The sequence below is a fragment of the Dendropsophus ebraccatus genome, chromosome 6 (genome assembly GCF_027789765.1).
Source record: "Dendropsophus ebraccatus isolate aDenEbr1 chromosome 6, aDenEbr1.pat, whole genome shotgun sequence".
Taxonomy (NCBI): Eukaryota; Metazoa; Chordata; class Amphibia; order Anura; family Hylidae; genus Dendropsophus; species Dendropsophus ebraccatus.
In genome coordinates this window covers 33543151-33568126 of record NC_091459.1, presented here as the reverse complement: position 1 = coordinate 33568126, position 24976 = coordinate 33543151, and the positions used below count along the sequence as shown (strand labels likewise).

Sequence of the window (24976 nt, the reverse complement as noted above, 5' to 3'; positions counted from 1 at the left end):
TATATAAGGTAGATACTGGAAAGTCTGTTTTTCTTTAACTGCATCTGCACACGTGTGTCTCTCACCAACTCACTAACAAAGTGTGAACGAGACTAGACCCTGGCTTGACTACAGCAGGGACGTCTGCTTTGTGTGCCCTTCTTCCACAAGAATCTGGGTAAGACTGAAGCTAAACTTCCTTCCACACATTGACTACTTCCTACAGGGATGTGTATGGGACCCTGTGAGTGGTGGAAAGGAATGTGTGCAAAGAAAAGAAGAGAAGTGATAGGTCAGAAAGAGAGAGCATCTTCAATGGACAAAAAAAGTGCTTAATACATAGGAAATAGTAACCCTTTGTTGGCTTCAGCTGTGCAGTACATAAAATGTGTGTGTGTGTGTGTGTGTATATATATATATATATATATATATATATATATATATATATACAGTGGTACCTCGGTTCTCGAACTTGATTGGTTCCGGAAGGCAGTTTGAGAACCAAGCAGTCTTCCCATAGGAAATAATGTAAATATGATTAATTGGTTCCAGCAGCCACCAATAATTACCTACAGTACTCATTTATTACACTGATAAGTGCTCAGTATAATCAGTACAGTACAGAACAGCACTATACTGTACAGGACATTAAACATAAGAAATGTTCATCAGAACCAGCAATTATAGTACAGTAGTCACCAACTCCTCACCTATCCTTTACTGTATAGTGTCCCCCCCATCCAAGCACTGTAATGTATGGGAGATGGTGGTGCACTGCCTGTACTACTACTGCACTGTATATGCACTCCAGCAGTCTTATACAGCGCTGTACTGTATGTGAAGCCTCACCACTGCCACTTTAACTCGCCAGGTAAAATCCTGCATCCACGCTCGCAAAAACGTTCGAAAACCGAGCAAAGTTCGAATTCCAAACACTACTTCTGGGCAAATTTTCGTTTGAATACCAAGCAGTTCGAGTTCCAAAGCGTTCAAAAACCGAGGTATTACTGTGTGTATATATATATATATATATACATACACCTTCATCGCCACTTATCTTTGAGTGAAGGGCTTTTGTGAAAGGTGTGGAGACACGAAACACCCTTGGTGGGACACCACATTAGGGTATGTCCACACTACGCATCTCCCCTAAACCTGCTCTCTCGTCGGACGGACGACAGAATCTAACAAACCATAGAATGAAGCCTATGGGGCCAGCGGGGATGAGCGGCGGTTGATCCGCTAGGATTCTGTAGTGTGCACTTACCTTTAATCCGGCTGTGAGCACGTCATGAGATCGTAATGTGTGCAACCCCATTCTGGTTCAATGGGGGTCATGCCTTTTACGGTCTCATTTTGTGTTCATAGCCGTGGAGACACAAACTTCCAGATTAACAGAGGAAATCTCCACTGATCCGGCTGTGGACCATCGTGACAAGCACACTTTAAGTGACTCTGTTCAGCCTACTTTAAATGCCTTACTGATGGTCTTGAACATACAAATATATTTAACCCTTTAACAACCCATGCTATACAGTTATGACATGGCAGCCTGGGCTTTTTTTTGGTGGTGGTGGGGGCAATGGTATTTCCTAATGACAGTGATAGCTTCCATCCTCATTGGGACATCTGAAATACATTTTTTAGTATTATATAGGTTTTTAATGTTATGGCCGATCAGTTTATATGATTCTGGTATTGACAAAAAGACACCGATTATAGTGTGCATAGGCTTTGTATAATTAGAATATGTTATTAGCGCTGACATTTTAAATAAGTTTTCTCTAAAGTTTAAAAAAGAACGAATTAAACCCGCAAACAAATAAAATGTTGTTTATCAGCACAATAAAGCCATGGTTTAATGGAGCAACTGTAATTGCAAGATTTTTATTGTATTTTTTCTCCTTTTAAGTATCCGTATATATTTTATTTATTTTTCCTCCTAACAAACTTTATATTTCTTCGACAATACCAATTACAGACTGGCAGATTATAAACTATGAAGAGACGCAGCTTTTTATTATCTTTCCCCTGCTATTGTTTTTTTTATACTTAAAATTGGCATAAAGTCCGGGCACTACATATGCCACCTTAATAGGTTGAGTATGTAAGTCTTCAACGAACCAAGCTTTATTATCCTTCCTTGTGAATTCTTACAAGTCCTCCTAAAACAGGAGGTTAAAGAAAGTGTTACATTTTCCAACCTCTCGTCTTGCTTGAAATGCTTAGTTTAACAAAGCTATAGTGCGATTCGTTTTAAACAAGTCAACCTTTCTTTGGTGCAAAGAAGAAAATCCCTTTATCCGAGTGGATTTGCACAACATATAGCAAAGATATTTTCTAAACTCCGGTGAAGTTGAGGCAAAGAGCGGCATTGCAGACACTAGGGATTGCCACGCTTTTGAAACAACACAATTCATAAATATTTTGGCGTGCACAGTCTCTTAAGGAACCTTTACGAGTTACTTGACAATGAAAAATGGTACGTTGCGCTCGCTTTTTGACGTTGACAAAAATATCGCAATTAAAAGGGTTTGAGCGAGACTACAAGGGTGTATTTGTACTACATGTGCATTATGTTACACTCGAGAAAGATCAGCAATGGTTTTCTTTCTTCCAATTAATACAGTATGTCTGTGTATTCCTACAGCTTCCGAAAGTGCTAAGGTCTAATGGGATTAGACTTCAAATAGAAAGGTCACCACTGGCTCTTGTAAGGAAAAAAAAAAATCACAATGCTTTTCCAATGCTTTTAAGTGGGATTGAATTGCTAAAACGTGAAATATGTTCTTTTGTCACCTACCCTTTTTTTTTTTTTTTTTTAACTAGCAACACACAGAGAAATAATACTGTAGGGTTGTTTTCTCTGGACCCTATTACACAGGACGATTATCGTGCGGAAAATCGTTATATCGTTTGAATTTAAACGATAATCGTCCTGTGTTATTACAGGCAACGATCGAAAAATCGATTGTGTGTTGTTGATCGTTGATTTAGACCTGACCCTAAAATCATTGTTAATCATTCGCTGTAATTCCGCATTTGTTTGCTAATTGTTCAGTGTAATTCCAAATTGTTCCTTCTTTTGCTGGGATCAGATGGAGTAAACGATCGTAGTAACAATCGTTGTAACGATCGTAACTAACGACTATCATTCTGTGTAATAAGGTGAACGATTTCAGGTTAACAATAAACAGTCTCGTTTGCGATCGTTTATCGTTAATCGCTAATATTTAAAAATCGTTTAGTCTAATAGGACCCTAAGGCGGTTTTCTCAGCCTTGCAGTATCCTTCGGAAGCATACTGTACATTGAGGGTCTCTCAAAAGTATACCTATGACGGATGTCACTTTATGGAATGGTATGCATCATACTTTGGTTCCCAGGGCTAAAAAAAATTCCATTTAGTATAAATAATTTTATTTTATATTTGTATCTTGCTTGATGGAATAGCGCAAGAGTCAGCACTATTCCGTACAGCAATACACAACATATTCCACCCGAACTGGAAAAATGTATGTATTTATTTTTAGGTAATAAGAATTTGTGGATACTTTTACTGTATATGATAAATAGGCAGTGTGAATGTTACATGTTTCTATGATTCTACCTTCTTATCCCAACATTCAAGATCTCTCTTTGACCTTTTGGATGAATTCGTTTTTTGAGCTGGGTTTTATATCTGTTTACATTAATATTCTATTCTGTTATATGATAGTCTAACCCTGCATATACTAGTGTTTGTAGAAATACCTGTTTACACTGTAACAACCAGGTTATGCAATGGCAATAATTAGAATTGAATGTCATGCGTGATATGACACCCCTGTCTGGTCCCCTGTGCCACCGGATGGCACCTCTGTCTTTACAGGACACCCAGTGGAGGAGTGCATGACGATACACATCACTCGGCCATAGAAATACACAGGAACAACCTATAGACTCCCACAGCATCCAATATATAATCAAGGTTTGAGCTTGATTACAACATCTGTTACAAAAATGTGACATTTCAACCGTCAGAGGTCTTTAACTATTATGTTATATTAGAGTTTTTTTTTTTTTTTTTTTTTTTTGGGGGGGGGGGGGGGTGTTACAATATCTAGTGTTGTTCGATAACTTTAGTCTGTTTTAAACCAAGTATTAGTTGGCTTAAACTAATTGCCAGGGACAAACTGACTAGGTGTTATAGCACTTTTTATAGGGTTGTCATGATGCGCATCCATCAGTCTGCCCCAGATTACCTGTGTTTTCAGCTTCGAGCTGGCATGTAGCTGGCAGTGAGCTGAGGTCAGAGAAGAGAAAAAGAGACTTTACAGTATGTTTTAGATCTACTTTTATCTCTCTTACCATTTAAAGGGAACTTAAGAATTTCCAGTATTTATCAGTTGCTGTATGCCCTGCAGGAAGTGCTGTTTTCTTTCTAGTCTGACAGTGCTCCCTGCTGCCACCTGTGTCCAATAAAAATACAAAAAGTATCACCTTTATTGGTCTTAATTGATATAAACTCACACTGTAGTCTCCTTTAGTCCATTCCAAGCTTACAGTTTCCTAGCAGCGTCACCAGCCATTATTCCTTTGTGATGCCCTCAGCAGATCATAAGCTTCTAATGGAGTGAAGGAGACCTCCGGGTGTTGGTGTATCTGTAACCTGTGCTGCAAAAAATATCGACATGCCTTAGAGTGGACCATAATTTGACCTTGACACACTGATAGAAGGCTATGGGAGCATACATAATATCCACAAACTACGGATCCATATTTCTGAAGTTACAGGTGTATCTCTTCCTGGCAAAAAATTTTGTTAAACTATTGTTTTGCCCCCCCAAAGTTATACAAATCACTAATATACACTTATCACGGGAAATGCTTATAAAGTGCTTTTTTCCCTTCACTTACTACTGCATCAAGGCTTTACTTCCTGGATAACATGGGGATGTCACTTCCTGGATAACACAGTGATGTCACGACCCGACTCCCAGAGCTGTGCGGGCTGTGGCTGCTGGAGAGGATGATGGCAGAGGGATGCTCAGTGTCCCCCCAGTGCCCTGTGTCCCTCAGTGTCCCTCTGCCATCATCCTCTCCAGCAGCCACAGCTCGCACAGCTCTGGGAGTCGGGTCGTGACATCACCATGTTATCCAGGAAGTGAAGGCTTGATGCAGTAGTAAGTGCTGGGAAAAAAAGCACTTTATAAGCATTTCCCGCAATAAGTGTATATTGGGGATTTGTATAACTTTTGGGGGGCTATACAATACTTTAATAAAAATTTTTGCTGAATTTCTCCTTTCAGGCCAAGTATACATAGTGCTCTGGTCCATATATTCTGCCTCCGAAAATGACTGGAAATTTCAGCAGCTTTTTTTTCTGCCTTTTTTTGCATTATAGAAGCTTTTTCTCAGATGCGTTAATTCTGTTATTTGCCACAGTAAATGCTTTGTATGGAAAGTTGGATATTATATGATTTGTTATGTTTTTCACGATCATCAATTGCATGATGGCGTGAGTGCAAACACATTACCGTCTTGTTTTTTTCTTTTATTGTTGGATAAAGATAAAGTTGTTTAACAATACATAACTACCCTTTGGAGCCCAAGTGTAATTTACACAAAGTACACATAACACACATTTCCGTACAAAAATATTGTTAAACTATTTACAGCAAACTGTAGCATTATCACGTAATTACAGGTGCCATTTACCACCCAAGTTATTTTTCCTCTGGCGGCATTGCTAGAAGCATATGATATTTTAGATGTTGTAACGTCAAGCTGGAAATTATGGTTCTGTCACTTCAGCAGAAAAGGACATTTAAATTACATTCTCAGAAAATCATGGTTTATTATGTGTGCTTACAATTCTCTGAAGAGAGCATGATATCATTGAAAGGCTTCATTTTGGTTAAGAAAAGTTTTAATCTCTGACCATTATGGGAGAATAGAGCGGAGGATTCTGCAGCTGCACAGCTTTAGTACGCTCCAGTTCTGTCCGGTATCTCATTGTTAATGAAACCTTAGAAATTGTATCAGTAAACACTCTCTGAGTAGCTTTGAGATGGATGAAATAACTGCTATTTGTTAGTATGCTTCTAATTACAACCTCTACAGAGCACGTAAAATATATATTGAAGCAGCTGTATGTACCAGCAATGATTAAATGTTAACGGTTGGCTTGGAAACCTTCTTCTCTTGTTTGTTTCTGCGCTCAGAGGTATGTGTAATCATTAATAACTCCTAATTAAAACTGGGGTGTGAACTGTGCAGTGACTACAAATATTAGTGACATAGGGAAGCACTCCGGCTAACCCGGTATTGTGTAGTGTAGGGCGGTTTTAAAAGGAGTTATCAAGGGAGCAGGAAAGTTTTTACCTTTCTTACATTGTTCTTACATTGGCCATTGCAGTGATCACAATATTATACCTTCTGCTCTGTCTCCTTCTGCTTCCTTACACTAGGTAAAAAGGTATCGGGCTAGAGAGCCAACTTTTTCCCTTCCTAGATAATCCCTTTAAGGGTGCCTTCACACCTACCGGATCCACAGCGGATCTCACTTCTGCGGATTCGAAGCGAGAACCGCTGCGGATCCGGTATCAATTCACCCCATGATAGCACATATTCGCAGCGGGATTGATATCCCGCTGTGAATATGTGCTTTGACTCCCTGGTGCCCGCAGCCCCGCCGTCGCATCCCCCCATCCCGGCCACATCCCCCCCATCAGCCCACCCCCAGCCCGCCGTCGCCCGCATCCCGCCGCCGAGAGCATATAGTACCTGCTCGGTGGCGCGGCTGCAGTGAGGCTGCTGGCTCCGGTCCCGCTCAGATCAGCCGAGCGGGACCGGAGGCGGGAGCCTTACTGCAGCCACGCCGCCGAGCAGGTAATGTAAGCTCGCGGCAGCGGGCCGGAGATGGGCTGATGGGGGGGATGTGGCCGGGATGGGGGGGGGAATGTGCCGCCGCCGGGGATGGGGAATGCGACGGCGGGGCTGCGGGCACCAGGGAGTTAAAGCACATATTCACAGCGGGATGTTAATTCCGTTGCGAATATGTGCTATCATAGGGGTGAATTGATACCGGATCTACAGCGGTTCTTGCTTCGAATCCGCAGAAGTGTGATCCGCTGTGGATCCGGTAGGTGTGAAGGCACCCTAAGGGTGTGTTCACACGTACAGGATCCCCAGCAGATTTGATGGCACAGATATCAACGTAACTAAATAACTAAACATAGCATCAAATCTGCGCCATCAAGTCTGCTGCGAATCTTGTACGTGTGACCGCACCCTAAGGGTGGGTTCACACGTGACGGATCCACAGCGGATTTCACACCGCGTGTTCACAGCGAAATCCCCTGCAGATCCTTAACTGTCACTTACGATGAGATTATATACCCTCAGCGGGACTCCCCGCGGGCTGGTACATACATTACCAGTCCACACTCCGGCTTGCTTTGGTGGCTCCCAGGGTCTGGGGGTGCCGCTCAGCCAATCAGTGGCAGCGCACTGATTCGCTGAGCATCGGGAGCCCCTGAAGTAAGCCATAGCGCGGATCCGGTAATGTATGAACTGGGCTGCGGGGGGTTAAGGGGGCTGCCTTTTACATACTTGACAATCCCACTGCGAGTAGGTAATCTCATTGAAAGTGACAGTAAAGGTTCCGCAGCAGATTTGCTGTGAACTCGGAGCATGAAATTCACTCTGGATCCATAACGTGTGAACCCACCCTAAAGGGATATGTAAAGCTTCTAGTGTATGCCCTGTGTATAACTTTGATGTGGCAAAGTTCAGAGAGTCCCTCTCTGAATAATGCAACCTACATTCCCCATTACACCTCAGATCAAGAGTGGAGTTTTATCACTGCACTTGGCCTGCTGTGATTCCTCTCTTAGGGCCTGTGCACACAGAGCAAAAAAGGCAGAAATCTCAAGCGGAGCCTGTGACACGGACGCCACTTGAAATTCTGCCTTTCCCTTAGATTCAGTAGGATTTCTCTCGGCACATGTCAAATCTTTGGGCATAAAGTGGATCTGCGGCGGAACAAACAAACAAAAAAAACACACAAGTATTCAATTGTACCGTTAAAAAGTAAAACTTGGCCCGTGAAAAAGTAAGCCCTCATATGGCTGTCTTGATGGAAAAATAAATAAAAAATTACTTTAAGGCCCAGAATGAATGCTTGGGAAAGGGGTTAAACTTGCCTATTTTTCATGTTTCCAACAGTTGACTGTTCACTTTGCCTAACATATAAGATAATTATATTCACCTGTCAATGGTCTTTATGTTATGGCTTATCAATGTATATGAAGGATTTTGAAACTTCTGTTTTGGTTACCCCTATAGTTTTTTTTTTAACTATTGTTTGACATTTTACTGCTATAGTGCTTTTTCTTTTCCAGTTTTTAAATCCTTGAAAATTTTTTGACTAAGCTATTCAGTATAAAAGTATGCCTACCCAAACTACTACTGTTGTATTCCAAAAACACTCTTTAACTTATGTTGGGTCAGTGGGGTCCTATGTATGTGCTTGGCTTCTACACCAGGAGCTCCCCTGGCCCATACACCAGGTATACGCTACAAGCTGCCTAAGGCTACGTTCACACTGATGTTATGCTTTGAGTTTCTTTTGCTCTTGATTAGTAGAACAGTCTATCTTGCTGTGCTAATCTTCTCTGTTAAAAAAAATGGAATAAATGGAAAGCCATGGATGTTTGATAGAAATTGGCTCTATTATTACACAGGCAGAAAATAGCAAAAGTAGCTTGTCTCAAGTAGGTATGAAATACATGTATCAACATCAACATCGGTAATAATCTCCGTAATCATATACATGTTAAAGTCTGACATATTTCGCATCCAACGTGTTTTAATCAAGGAATTGCCAGTAAGAACGCTATTACTTTTTTTTTTTTATACCACTTTTGTTTTCTTCTACAAGCTTTCAGTATGAGTTGATTATGATTCTGTCGAGATGCTTCCCAGTGCTATGTATTGAATGACTTCATGTTAACAGCAGGGCATCCTACACCATTATGCAAGTACCCAGGAAAGTTATGGCTCTTTATATTGAATGGTCACTATTGACTCCTTAGAACTGAATTTCTTACTGTGAATTGGATTTTTCAGATTCTTCACCTTGTAGCTTGAAAATGCAAGCTGAATAGATGATTAGGTCAAAATCTTAAACTATAGCTTATATAGTCTATATTGTTTTATTTTTTATTTTATTGCTAGTTATTCTCTGCAGCATCTTTTTTCTTTTAAACCTGATTAACCATGTACATTGCCATTCACCACACTATTTGGTACAGCGACAGGGGAGGCTATTAGGTACAGTGACAGGGGCGATTTTAAATACAGCAACAAGACGAGGGGCAACCATCACCGTAGGAAGGGGTCCATTTCTGTCTTTGTGCTTACTGTACTGTGCCAAAGATGCTGTTCTGAACAACTCCCACACAACATGAAGCCATCCTCTCCTTGTAATCTCACTGTGATTGCTCCACCTGTGAAGGCAGACCAATCCCTGGCCTAGGCTGTCATGATAGGTCCCTGGCTGATTGTTGAGACCCATCACCTATCGCTGACATCACTCAGAGTTGAACTGTCACTGCGTGGCAGCTTAAAGGGGTATTTAACATAAGAGCTAAAATATTAATGGTGCGTTCACACCTACAGGATCTGCAGCTGATTTTCTGCAGCAGATTTCATTTAAATAACTGAACACAGCATCAAATCTGCTGCAGATCTGCTGCAGATCCTGTAGATGTGAACGCACCCTAAATGAATATTTTGTGCTGTCTCCCATATTTCTGGCCGCCAGTCTATATCGAAGATGGCGTCAGCTGGGAAACTACATCTCTCTACATGCATGGCACCTCAGAGCCAACTGCCATGAGTATCAACCTCTTCTTGTAGTATCTTGTAGCCTATCGCTGTCTCAATCTGCTTCTGCTTTACACCATAAACAAAATCTATCTATCTATCTATCTATCTATCTATCTATCTATCTATCTATCTAGATTAGAAAGAGAAAGATAGATGTAACAAATATGTTTTCTTTTCCCTATAGTGCTCAGGAGGCTGTCACTGTTTTGATGTTTCCCCTCTCCTTGGCCAGGTGCTCACTGATTGGTGGGATGTCAGTGGTGGGTTGGGTTTAAGATGAGGTGTTACAGCTTGCCTGGCAACAGAAGAGACAGATCATGTGACTTTGGTCTCAGAAGAGAGGGCGAGGACAGAGGATTTGAGACCAGGAAGTGGACCAGTTGGACCAGGAAGTGAGGATTTTTTTGCAGGTTCAGGGTGTAAGTCAAGATGTGCTGCTGACAAATGACCCAATTCATGTAATAGAAGCCTTTTACAAAGAAGCTTAGATTAAGGGTACCAGAATATCTTATATATTGGTGCCCATATAATAAACATTTCTCCTGCAGTTTCTTGCAGAATCACAGTTTCTATACAGGGAACATAGCTAGATAATAGCCTAGAAAACTCCTATAAATTGCTGCTACTGTAGTCTCTGTTCCAGCTGTGCCTGGATCTCCTTTTAGATCTATGCTACTCTGACGATGCTTGGGGACAGATAGTTCTCTACAAATTTATTTAGTTTAGTCAGGTGGAAAACGGTCTAAATTCTTACAGAACTCCTAGAGAACGCAGTGAATCCTGCTTCCCGTATACACATACAGAATGATTGGCAAAGGGCTGTCAATGATGGTAAAAGGCTGTCAATCACCGTGTGTGGACGGGGAGAAGTAGGAATCACTATTTTCTATTTGTCCTTACAGTTTTAAATTATTTTATACTTGAAAATACTAAATAAAATGACAAATCTATTCCAGAGCTTCTCATATCCCATGCTGTCCTATGAGGCCTTCAGTACCATAATGGCTGCTTTAAAAGCATTTACTAAGATTAAATTTTTCAGTCATAACTACATATTATATTTGACCATATTACACTTGGTTTTCTGTTTGTCTCTTTTTTTTAAAGTGAATATACCACTGGTACATTGCTTTTCTCATATTTACATGGATAGAGCGGCCCTGACACATTGATATCGCTGCCATGGTCCTTTTTTGAACCGTGGCCTGATTACCGGTTAGAGCCATCATAGAAGTTTCCTCCCACTGGGGACGGGCAAGCCTGTCTGCAGTGCTTCACCTCCGGCCGGTGCCCGGGAATTGAACAGCAACGTATGTGGTAAATTTCAGAAAAGCGATGTACTGGTGGTACATTCACTTTAAAGGGAACCTGTCACCCCCCGTACATGACATATAGAAAAAAACAAAACCCAGTAAATATATAGTTAATGCTTGCCATATGCATGCCATTTGTTTTTATTGTAATATTGTCATTGCATTTTACACTGAGATAGTGGGCGGGCCCTTAGATAAGTTAGTTTACTCATCTGCAGCGGTGCTCAAGGACGTGTACAGGGGTGTAGAGATGATCGAACATCAGGAATCCCGTTCTGTGGGGAAGGTGGAGACGACCCAAGAACCGCCTGGAAAACAGGAATACAGCCTAGGTAATAAGCCTAAATCTAAAATTCCCGCTGTTCGATCATGTCTACAGGGGTGTGCACAGCCACTGGCCAATCAGCATTCACCTTCACTGGGCCATTGTGTGCAGAGCAGACGGACAACTGATATCACTTCCTGCATTTGGTCACTTTTTTTGCTGTAACTAGAGACCAAATGGCCTTAGTGATGGAGCCTCGACTGTAGTTTCCAGAAAGTGAGACATCTTGTGGGCAATTTTATAGCATTTTATAATATTCATACAAAAAAGGCAAAAAAATAAACAAAATTAATTGCAGTGATGACTTATATCATACATACTCCTATGCTGATTTACCATTCTTTATTGGTAATGACAGTGCCTATTTAACTTTTGAACAATGTTCCTTCAGGTTACAATATTTTCAACATGTTTTTTTGCTAGGCCACTGTAACTTTAAAACCATACGAACATACAATGCTGATCAAATGCTGCCACACAGTGCTATGCAGAGCAGGGGAATGTGTGTTATGTATGTTATTATACAGTACCTGGGGGGAGACTGATCGACACGATCACTACAGTATGTGCGGCAGCCTTCGCGCAGCAAGTGGTTATTTCTATCATTACTAGTGGGGATGCGGTGATGGTAATCACCACTCAAGGTACAGAGGCTGGCGCATACATCGATCACATGGCAGCCAAGTGACTGCTGCCACTCTACAGAAGTGAATAGTATTGAAAAATCTATACATTTATTTTAATAATGTTATAAAGTAATGTAACTTTATTAAAGCAATGTAATAAAATAAAAAAACCTGAGTTTTTGGAGTACCGCTTGAAGGGACCACTGTATATTAGTGTAACAGCTTTAGCTTTGTACTGTCTGTCCCCGAGAATGACAGCCACACAATGTTAAGCGAACTTCTGATTCTTTCCTATTTGCTGTAGAATTGCTCGCACACACACTACCAGCTTAGCATATGATTATATTTTATTATAATTAACATAACTTTTTTTCTGTTGAGGCTTAATGTCACATTAAACTCTTTTAATTGGATTTGCAACATGGATTAGCTTCTCATCCTATTTTTCACACTTTCAGTAGCTCCTCTGCTTGTACTGAGCTGCAGTTTTGTATGCTATTTAGGAAGGAGTAATATTTATTTCTAACTTTTCTGTATTTCTCCCACATCAGATTGGACAGCTGGTCTTCAAGGGTATAAAGCGATTGAACCGTATCCAGTCCATAGTTTTTGAAACAGCTTATAACACGAATGAAAACATGCTCATCTGTGCACCAACCGGAGCCGGCAAAACTAACATTGCCATGCTAACAGTCTTGCATGTCATTCGTCAAAATATTCAACAAGGTGTCATTAAAAAGGATGCTTTCAAGGTAAGATCTTGTATAGTCTTAAATGCCTGTTCTCCAAATTTTTGTATATAAGAGGCAGTTTATTTACAATGCAGAAGTGTGTCTGCTTAGGTAATGATGTAGTCTTATTTTCTACTGTTATCAATATTCCATATTATCCTGTTCGGTGGGGGTCTTAACTGTAAAGGCCCTATTACGGGAAACAATTATCGATTATACTAGGTCGATCATGTCAACGACGGTCTGCTGCACGTAGCTCTGTGTCATAGCAGCGGCAGCAGACCACCACTGACTTTAATGGACATCCCAAACGATCTAAGGATTGTCCAGGCCACCCCTTCTGCTGTTCCTTGCTTGCTGTCCGTGTGTATAATATCACAGGCAGAGAGTAGGGAAGCGAGTCCTGACCTGACAGGTAAATGCTCGCTTCCCGCTCATTTTGCCGTGTATGTAATATGGCCTTTAGACCTCCACTTGTCCGGAGAAGGTGGCAACAGTGGCCAGTCTCCTGTAGTTCTTGGTCCTGTGATGGTGCGACCTGGCTCAGAAATGCCCACTAAGCCAGTAAGTGATTGAGGCAGGACACGTCCGCAGTCATTGAGTGGGTAGTTCCTGTTGGGTAGTGATGACACTGGAAGCCATAAGAAAAGGGAGATCAGAGACTGACAGTAAGTGGTGCTGCAGGGGACAGGTAAGTATCACTTCTTTATTGTCAGTTTGGTTGGGGGTCCAGCCCCGATCAAACAGATGTTTGAGGAACCTGCAGATTCTTTTTTTGTTTACCTGGCTTGTAGCTGCATCATTTTATGCTTTTAGGGTATATTCACACGGGCGGGCTCGCAGCGAGATTCTCGCTGCGAGCCCCGCAGGTCCTGTCAGTTCCCATAAACTACATACTTGCTGCGGTCTAAACGACCGCAGCGAGTATGTAATTATACCGCGCTTAACCCCTTCTACTCCCGCCGGCTCCCCCGCTGTAAGCAGCATACATTACCTGTCCTTGCTGCACGGGTCCGGCGTCCTGCTCTCCCGTCCGGCCAATTAGTGTGTTGCCCAGCCGCAGCCACTGATTGGCCGGGCGGGAGAGCAGGACGCCGGACCCGTGCAGCAAGGACAGGTAATGTATGCTGCTTACAGCGGGGGAGCCGGCGGGAGTAGAAGGGGTTAAGCGCGGTATAATTACATACTCGCTGCGGTCGTTTAGACCGCAGCAAGTATGTAGTTTATGGGAACTGACAGGACCTGCGGGGCTCGCAGCGAGAATCTCGCTGCGAGCCCGCCCGTGTGAATATACCCTTAGTCCTCACGGTGCAAAGTGCAGCCTTGTCCCACTGAAGTGAATGAGGCAACACTACAGTGCTTTGTACTGCTTCTAAAAGTACAGGAATGTGGCGGTAAACATGGAAGAGGCTGCAGCGTTCACTTTAGTGCCATGGCCTCTTCATACAGCTGATTGGTGTGGGTGCCAGAGGTCTGACACCTGACAATCTCATAATGAAGGCCATTAAAGGGGAACTCCAGGTAGAGGTTAAAAAAAATTAAACTTCTGCAGAACGCATTACTTACCTGTCTATCCCAGTTTTGAAGCTACCAAAAATCCATTTGTTTTGGGGGGTTTTTGTTCTGTATTGTGTTTCTGTACTTCCTGGTTGAGAAGTTCCCAGAATGCAGTACTGGTTCCAGAATGCAGTGCTTTCCCTCTGCTGTTTATGACAGTCCACAGTCCTTGCAGCACCTGCTTCTGGCCGGTCAGAGATCGTGAATCACTTAGGGGATTGGGGGTTCCAGCCAAGCCTCCTGTGACATCACGCCCTGCCCCCTGTCTGCATCATCAGCCTGTGCTCAGCAAACACACACAATGTGAGACAGAGGCATGGAAGATTTGTCTTCTAAGGTGGGATAGCAGAAGGAGCAGGAGACAATGTGAATTGGCACAGAGGCCAATTTTTCTTCACTTCCTAGATTTCTTTCAGCTACCAGTGTGGCAGAACCGTACAGATTTGGTAATACATTGTATAGACACATCTATATAACTTTTAATGTACTTTTAATAGAAAACAAATTTTTCTTATGTGGATTTCCCCTTTAATATTACAAGGCCAAAGAGCACTTAAGAGCACAGATTTTTTTGTTTTCCTTTTAACACTATGTAAGTTTAAAAAAAAAAAATGCCTTAAAGTGACACTGTCACCCCCTATTTGCATTTTGACTGCTCTCCACAGGTGTAAAGGGTAAATGTTACAGCTTTCATTACTTATTTTAGATCACACCTCATGGTGCTTGTCCTGGTAAAAAGTTGTTTTTACCACCTGTGGATTTGTATATGTGGGCGGGACCTTCCAGCCTATGTGCCACATAGCTCTGCCCCTAGCACCACTTAGCCCCTCCCCCATCCGTGACGTCATCGCCGCATAGGCCCGAACTCCCTCAGCAGCCATTGGAAGGGCCAGCCTAAGGCGGGCGGGGCCTATGTGGCGATGATGTCACGGATAAGGGCGGGGCTGAGTGTTGCTAGGGGCGGAGCGATGTGGCACATAAGCTGCAAGGCCCGACCACATATACCCATCCACAGGTGATAAAAATGACTTTTTACCAGAACAAGCACCATGAGGAGTAATATAAAATAAGTAATGAAAGCTGTAACATTTACCCTTTACACCTGTGGAGAGCAGTCAAAATGCAAATAGGGGGTGACAGTGTCACTTTAATTCCTGTAGTTTTCACTCTGGCTATTGAGAATAATGATAAGCTGGTACTTCCTTTAGCAGCCAACTCATCAGGATCTTCCGTTGATAATTGGTCATGGTCACAGATTTTTTTTTTCTTTTTACTTCCTGTCACTCAGACAGGAAGTTCTCTTCCTGCCAGGAGACATAATTAGTTTACATAGCTCTTATAATTAGTATAGCTGGCCATACACATTAGGTATGTATCGGCTGAACCTGCCTATACTGGTGGTATTAGTTGACCATCTATCATATATCCCATATAACGTATATAGCCTCCCGACTCTCTCCTGATGTCAGATACATAAATGCTGTGATTTCAAGCCACCACTGGTACTAAAGAGATTATGTATTGTGCGCTGTACCTGTAATACTAGGCACCAGTTAGAGAAACGCTTTAAATACAATTATTGTTTATCTGTAGTTTCCTGTTTGGCGTGACTATGATGCGCTTCTTAATTCATGTGACAAAATCCCATCTATTGTCATTACAAAACAATATAGCGGGCTATTATAACATGATGTGAAATCCTCTGAGCGCATCATCATAATGTAAAACAAGGACAAGACTAAATCAGGCAAAAAAATCCATTCTGCTCCAGTTACTGTAGTTTGGATGGAGTCCTCTTGTGAGTGGAAGCGGATGTCCCATGTCGAGTAGTTCTGTCGTCTCATACTAGTAAATAAAGACAAAAGTTTTTCAAGGGTATTAGTCATTCCTAATTCACACAAAGAATGCTGCTTAATTTAGTTCATTACTATTACAGCAATTCGTGTTTGTGTCCTGAAAACCTTATTACCCATGTGAAAAGCTATGAAAATGCGTTTAGCTCTGATGCAGAACCAATTTTCCAAGTGATGAGGCTATATAAACAAAATCCATTGTCCTCTAAACAGCTGCACACTTATCCCGCAAAGATAACGACTTTTCATATATCACTATTAAGATTTTTCACTGTAAGTGCCTTGCATCATATTTCACAATATATTGTGATTTGTACTGCTTGCTTTGGGACAAATGACATTGTGAGTTTTGCTCATTTATCAACTTAGTGTCCTTTTTTATTTATTTTTTTCTACAGATTGTGTATGTAGCTCCTATGAAGGCCCTGGCAGCTGAGATGACAAATTACTTCAGCAAGCGTCTAGAGCCACTGGGTATCACGGTGAAAGAGCTGACTGGTGATATGCAGTTGTCAAAAGGTGAAATTTTACGCACCCAGGTAAGTTCAGCTAAGGTGAAATGTGTGACATTTGCTTTATGCCTTTTACTTGCTTCTTGATATTACTGATAGGAATTGTATTTGCAATTGATGGTATTATGAAGGTAAATGTGACCCAGGGTGACAATCAGTATAAAATCTATAGCCTATAAACAACTTCTAATGATAGTGATTGGTCACTGCTATAACTTGAAGTAGTCTTCCTTGGTGTCCATATAATTGTTGCAGTTTATTGCGCTAGATGCAGTTTATATGGACTCATCAGAAAACACTTTATATTTCTGTGTTCAGGAACATCTCTTACAGTAATGTCTTACAAATAATTAATCGGCATCTGTCACCTCACCTTGTAAAATTTAAAGACCTGACATCTATGTAACCCGAGTGGAAACAGACTGAGAGAGACTATACTGCAGCAATACAGTTATATGTGTTCGTACTGCCGATGCCCCGTGGTGAAGGAATGTACATCTACGTGCCTGCTTTGAAGGGGTTTTAATGTGCGTGGGGCTGCTTCAGTGTCCCAGAAACCATATATAATAACAGACAGCCGAGATCACACTTCTTGATTATGTCCTACATGATCCTGGGGCGACTTCTTGGTGAATAAGGCAAAGATATAAAGCAGATTCTCCTCTTTGTGTGCAGTGGATGCAGCTATTTTTTAGCCACCATGTCCTGAAGAACTCAAAGCTGGACTAGATGGACTTTTTCTGCTGACAGTTTTCTATGTTTCTAACTAAATATTCACCATACACAAAGAAACACTGCTAACAATGCCAAGATACAAGTGATATAGAGGTGAGATATAGGCCCAGATTTATCGGCTCTCTGTCACCTGAATCGTCGCGGCCCCAAAGAAACTACCCACTCAGTCAGTCGGTGATTACAGCTGTGTCCTCACTCACTGATTGGGGCCATGATCACTGGATTGAAAGCCTGGTGGGGGACAATGAGCCGTGGCACTGCCCTATGGGGACGGGTTAATAGGACTTCTTTATTTTCATTCCACCACCGCCTGCCCCCCCTGAGCTCGCTTCATAGAGCCCCTGCAGACCATGACGTAAATGTATGCCATGTGTCATCTGGGCCATGACTTTCATGTCATACATTTACATCCATTATAGTTAAAGGGGAAGTCCAGGCAAAATAATTTTAAAATATGTTATTGCCCAGCAAAAATTATGAAAATTACTTCAAGACACTTATGGTAAATGCATCTATATAGCATTTTCCCTGCACTTACTACAGCATGGAGTGTTCAGGTCTCTGTAAAGTTGGTGATGTCACGTCACATAAACTGCCATATCTTGCTGCAACGGTGGGACAGACTGGAGCAGCAGGTGTCGGCAGTTTATGCGACGTGACATCACCAACTTTGCACAGACCTGAACACTCCATGCTGTAGTAAGTGCAGGGAAAATGCACTATAGGTGCATTTCCCATAATAAGTGTCTATTAGTAATTTTCATAACTTTTGTTGGGCAATAACTTTTAACAGGTTCACACATAAAAAAAAAATCTGGTTTTGGCATATCAGTCAGTTTGCAGTGATACAATTATATGTGCTTATCTAAAGGGAAGCTGTTGGGTAGTTTTGGGACACCAAACCACTATCACATGTTTACTGTAGCATCCGAACCAACCTCCCCCCATCTTCTGGTGTTTGCACAATGTGAGGCATTTCCTAGTCTGGGATTCTTTTCTCAGTAAGTAAAAATGTATTTTGAGGCTCACACACCATTAAAATGACTGCTGGTTTGTTGGACAGCCATCATTTAACGGTAAATAATGACCGTTGTTTTAGGAATAGCAATTTTATATATGTGCAAATGGTCATTAGCTAAGTCAAAGATATCATATACTATATCTGCCTGTCTCTCCGTATCTGGTCTGGACCTGACAGATTCCCTTTAACGCTTCCTTGATTCCAGAGAACTGTACATATATGATGTGGGCTAACCGCAAATAAAATCAAGAAAATAACATGAATAATTGATATGCTGGTACATAGGGAGAGAGGGCTTATAATCTACATGATTGTATGTAGTATGTTTTATATTATCTCATGACTTTGACCTGTAACACAAAAAAATTCCCACCAATTTTTTTTTGTGTGACAAAAACAGTATTTGAAACCAGCCGTAAACAGCCGTTTATTAAAAAGATTTAGCTCTCTCTGTCGCAAGCAAAACCATGTGCACTTACATTTTCAAGAGTTCAGAAGCGGTCTGCTTAGCCCGCTGACAAGCACAAGCGTCTTTGAAAGAGCTGTTATGTTGGTGGGAGATCTAATTTCCAAGAGCCAGATATAATAAAAAATCTCTATAAATAGTAATAACATTGAAGCTCTAGGTGAAGAAATTCACAAAGTAAGCAATGAATGCTACAAAGCTCTTTATCTAAAAGAAGCATCCATTTTATGTATCTTCATTTCTCCTTTAAGTTGTGATATGATTTTGAGAATCTTCTTGAAATTTTTGCCTCTCTTCAGCTATTCATCTCTATTCTAATTGTTTCCTTGCACAGTACAAGATACAGCATATGCCATGCAGTAATCTTCTTGTCTGCATAGCTGACATTGCAAACAATATGATGACATATTTTTAAAGGTTTTAGAAAAATTTTACTTGAGTTAAAGAGTTTGAGTCCTCACGCTTTGTTATATAGTCTGTGTTAAAGGGTATTCCCTTGTTAAAGTGATGTTTTTAGAAAATGGCATCAATTTATGACTGGTGCGTTACCGACCTCTGGGAACTCAACGATCAGGAGGATGGAAGGGCTTCAGCTCTAGTGCTCTGTGTTTTTCCTCTGTGACGCATTGGCCTTCAACTGTGCATTGGGATTTAGACATGGCCTAATTCACTTGAAACAATACAATGTACCTGTACACATGCTGGGTCACTTTATGGAAAAAATGTGGTGGGGTGGCAGATACAGGATGTTCTGAGCCTGCACTGCAAAGACTGCTGGGAAATGAAGTCTGATAGCAGTGCAGGGGAAGTGGAACAGCAACAGAAACACATCAGGCAGAAAATGGCATCGGAGGAGCAGGACTATTGTACAACCACATGAAGAGTGTCGGGGGGAACATATGTAAAAACTTTCCAATGTTTGGATTCCACCCAAAAATAAATATACATTTGTGTAAAGGACAGAACATGACAAATAGCATACTACAATCATTAGTTTCAGTGTCTCTGCGACAAGTACAGTGCTGTATACGTTAACATTCCTTTTTGCTGATATAGTGTTTTATACTGAGAACACATTGGCAAAACATGTTATGAGTGGGATCTTAAAGGAGAAGTTCGGCCAAAAGTATTTTTTAATATGTTATTACTTATGGAAAGTTAGACAAATTCCTAATGTACGTTAATTATGGGAAATGCACATATAGGGCTATTTCCCTTAAGTTAGTAGATCATGGAGTCTTCAAACTGAAATCAAAATTTGCGACGTCACGAATCAGGGTGTAATTTCTATGGAGTGTCCAGCAGGGGGCACACTATATATAGAATTCAATGAGTACTATTGACTTCTATATGTTAGTGCTCCCCCGCTGGACACTTTATGGAATCTATAGCTGTATATGTAAAATGTCCGTCTGCACACATATACACTGTACTACTCCCCTATCATCTGCTGAGACCGGGGACTACTTCCTCCCGGAGACCGGGGCCTCAATTACAGCAGCGGACCCGCCAGGCACACCGGAGCTGCGACCAGCAGAGCAATGCATTGAGTGACAGCAGGGGCAGGCATCAGCGGCGGCGCATGGGGTCCGGGCGTGTTCTCTGCTGTAATTGAGGCCCCGGTCTAAGGGAGGAAGTAGGCCATGGGGGGAATAGTGATTCGGAGCTCCAGAATGCTGCTCCAGGATCAGGGGAACTACAGTGCAGGGGCATCATCGGCGGCGGTGGTGATTGGGATAACCCTGGTACTACTTCCCCATCATCTGCTCACACTATGAGCAGATGATGGGAGAGTAGTACAGTGTATATGTGTGCAGACAGACATTTTACATATACAACCATAGATTCCATATGGTGTTCAGCAGGGGCGCACTCATTGAATTCTAAATATAGTGTGCCCCCTGCTGGACACTCCATAGGAATTACACCCTGATTTGCGACGTCATGAATTTTGAGAGAATTTGAAGACTCTACTAAATTAATATGAGCATTTCCCATAATTAATGTACGTTAGGAATTTGTCTAACTTTCCATAAGTAATAACATAATAAAAAAATACTTTGGGCCGGAGTTGTCCTTTTTAAAGATGATGTATTGGCTACATTTTTGCTGCCATCTTGCCTCGGCTAAGGGGTTATCCAGCACTCCAAATTTTTTTGCATTTTGCCACATAAGTAAACATAACAAACATGTTGCTACCATATTAGTAAACATGTTATGGTTACCTCTCTGTGCCAACCCAGTGTACCCATGCGGTGTTGCCGGGCTGTCACTCCCTAGATGATTTAATCTCGGAAGAAACAACGGCTACAGACATCGGCAACACTGCATCGGGACACAGGGAGAATGTGGAGAGGTAAGCATAACATGTTTACTAATATGGCAGCAACATGTTAAAAATTTTGTAGCGCTGGATAACCCCTTTAACATAATTTAGAGAGAGGCTTTATAGCAAACCACTTGAACTATAGGCAACAATAGACAAAACCTTTTCCATACAGATGAATTAGAAAGGCTTCTGGGTGTTCACAGTGACCTTTTATAGAGGCCATTCTACGTGGAGGGTACGCTGAGTGCTGATTTGTGAGCAACAACTATTGTGTGTTTCTCTGTTATCTATATACTGGTGTCACCTTACTGTACTCCTACCTGCTGATAAAGAGAGGACTACTGGCAAATGATCTGTACAGGTCAGGAAGTCTCAGCTTAGTTGTAGGCGTAGTGGCCAGAATGGAAACTCCAAGTTTTAAGGACTGTTAAAATAACAATAGTAAATTGGAAAATTCACCATAAAAACATATGTGTAATGTTATGCAGTGTGTGTGTGTATGTATGTATGTGTGTGTAATATATATATATATATGATATATTTACACATACAATATTTTTCTCCTTACAATCTTGTCTTCAAAGTGCATTATATTTGCAGCTTTTTAGTTGAATTATCTTGTCTCTATATGTGTTGTGTCAGAAATCTCAGGGTGCCATGTAATCTCCTAGACAAAGGGTTACACTACATCGACACAATGGGACTAATTTAAAAATTCTGCTTTTGTCCTTACTGTAGTTGTTTCATAGCACTCTTTGCTGAGACATCCATTTTCCAGTTGAAGAAGAAAAAAAAAATAGCCATAGTGCACATTTATCAGAGCCCAGCAGTATATTTCCTATATAATAAGAGTCCGATTCTCCGTCGTACGTGGGGAATGAATGTAGTCAGGTCCATTGTTTTTGCCCAAGTATCTGTTTATTAAAATGGAACAAACTGTTGTTTACAGCCATCTTTTACGGCTTCCCCGGTTTTGAAACAAATCACCCACGTAAGCAGACAGAAGACATTTCACCAGAACAACCTTACTATTTCATTTTGTGCTATTTGGTAAATTTCATTATACTCAATTGAGTGAAGAGCTTTTACATTTTTTATGGTGTAGTGGCAGCATGCAAAATTGCCTTCTAGAAAATGGAATCTATTTTGTACTTTATGGGAGAAAGGTTCCAGACTCCCGTCTCATAATGCAATGGTCCGTGCATGTTTTATTCCCTTACAGGTATAAAATTGCTAAGCAGCATTCAAGTAAAGGCTCACTGTTAACAAATGTAGCTTCTCTGCAATACCAAACAAGACCATTTCCTGCTTTCAAAAATAAATCTAAGTGTACTAGCTTTCAGAAAATTGCACCATGCTGAGGGAGGGGTTCCGATTAGTTCAGGTTTAGCAAAAGAGTGACTTCGCCTTTTGCTTATGCCATTATGGCGTTAATATTGCTAGAAAACGTAATGTATAGCGTTCCCGTAATGGGGGCAGTGACCAAAGTGATTTACAAGAAGCAAATAACTCTGTTTTGTTACCTAGTATCAGAACCGAGAATCTGTGCCCTTTAGAAACTTTCATAATTATTTCTGTCGCCTGCGTCCCATAGAGTATAATGACATTGTCATTGCGATATTTGCAGAAGGGACTTTCAGCTCGTAGCGTGTTTCATTTAAATGATGTATAGAATATTTTTGCTATAGAACACTTGGTGAAAAATTGCGACGGCATAAAGCTGTTACATTCTCTATGGAGTGGATACTGTATTACAAGATTTTTTTTTTTTTTTTTATCAGCGCAATGTTCTCTCTGCACAAAGACTTGCTATAGTACTTCAAATGCTAATCCGATTCAGGCCTTCAGTGCTTGTTCTTCAATAAAGCATGACTTTCAGCTGACCTTCTGCTTACCCATATCTAAATGTGCTCATCTGAAGGGAAATCTCTTATAAAACCAGGATTAGAGCGCTAAAACTTTTGGAATCTATATTAGGAGACTTTTTTTTTTCTCTTTCCACATTCCATCTATGCTTCTTTTTAGCATAATGAAGCTTTAATTTCCAGCATGCATAAAATAGCCATCTCATTTCCCCATCAAATTGCAGCCGCCTTTTTTTTTTTTTTTTTTTTTTTTTTCTTCTTAAAATATCATTTGTTTGAGCTGATGATCTTTTTCTATTTGCAGCGAAGCAAGATAGCTGAAGAAGTGAATAGTTTTTTGTTCCAATGTGGCGCTTAGATGGAGAGCGTCTAAGCATGTCTTCTCTTGGCAGGTTTTGTTTCTCAGTTTATCGCAGCACTTCCTGCTGATCAACTTCTTAATCTGGTTTAAGCCTTTTAGATGTGATTTCAATTACTTTTTACCTTCAGCCAGAAGAATTAGCACATTTTTCTCCTTCATTAATATCTGGCTTAAACCGTTAATTAGATCTCCATGTGGTCTTAATGCTGACAGTTACAGGAGACTCGTGTATTCTACATGTCCATATGTTACCAGCTAATCATATAGAGCCAGGGTTGGGGAATGAATGGTGTAACAGCAAGTCCCAGTCCTCAGGTCTGCAGTATGTGGCCATGTTCATTGACTTTCTTCTTGTGTTTTCTGTTGATCTGCACTGCATATAATGTATGTGCACAAAGCATTTGTTATTGCTGAGCTGCATTCTCCTCAGTACATTCTGTGTCAATCACCCGAGTCTGAGGTTCATGAAAATACATAGAGGGTTTTAATAAGGACTTTGTATGTGGCACTTGTACAGATTGCAAAAGAAAGCATTGCGTACTATAAGCAAAGGTTTATATGACTGTCGACCTTTGTGTTGTCTTGTATCCCCTCCCAAGTAATTCATACTGTGCTAAATGCAAAAAGGTCCTAAGTGATTTGCCCTTTGGGGGGATTCACACATCATGTTCTTGTTGGAGGTTCAGTACAGTACAATGTTAGTAAATTAGATTTTAACCCCGTTGCTCACTTCGGAGATGAGGCATGGTGCACACTTTCAAATACACACCATTCACTGTCGTGGAATTTAATGCAGATTTCTCCACTGAAATGACTTTTTCGCACAATTTAAAATCTGCCTCAAAATCCCCAGATTCCCAGATACATGTAAAAATAACACATTGGTAACATAGTTACTATGTAACTAATCTGTAACAAGGTAAAGAGGACCTGTAGCCATTCTAAGAATAGCGCAGCAGGATCATGTGAAATGTATGTAAATCACTCCTCCCAGTTTCCTCGGCACAAATAACATAATAAGGTTCATATCTCTGGGTACCCCCAGAAGAAGTGGAAGTAAAGTGTGTGGTGGGGTCAAAGATTAGGTTCAGGTAACCTTCTGCAGCACTTTATTTGTTGTTAGATTGTTACTTTGAACAGGGAAACTGTGTTCCCAGTTAGAGATCATGTAAAAATAATCAATATATACTTACCCATCCCCGTGCCCCAGGAGTGCTACATTACTGCTCCCTGCACCCCTACTGGCCTCCTCTAGCTCCTGCAGCATCACAAACCAGCTCAGGAATGCCCACTTAGCCAGTGGGTGATTGGGGTGGGACACCACTGTAGTCACTGACTGTCTGAGTGGGCCCTTCCCGCTGGGTTGTGACGACATCGGTGCCCTGCGGTGATCAGTGAGCCTGTGACACATGCATAAGTATATGTTCT

The 24976-nt window shown here is 41.2% G+C and overlaps 1 protein-coding gene across 4 annotated transcripts in view; it reads left to right on the top strand.

The window, feature by feature from the left end:
* ASCC3 (activating signal cointegrator 1 complex subunit 3) overlaps window positions 1-24976 on the top strand; it is a 522423-nt gene that overhangs the window by 139071 nt on the left and 358376 nt on the right. For all 4 annotated transcript variants that reach the window (XM_069974770.1, XM_069974767.1, XM_069974768.1 and 1 more), the window contains 2 exons: window positions 12670-12870; window positions 16658-16798. In XM_069974770.1, the coding sequence (XP_069830871.1) occupies window positions 12670-12870; window positions 16658-16798 (342 nt within the window). The remainder of the gene's footprint in view (window positions 1-12669; window positions 12871-16657; window positions 16799-24976) is intronic.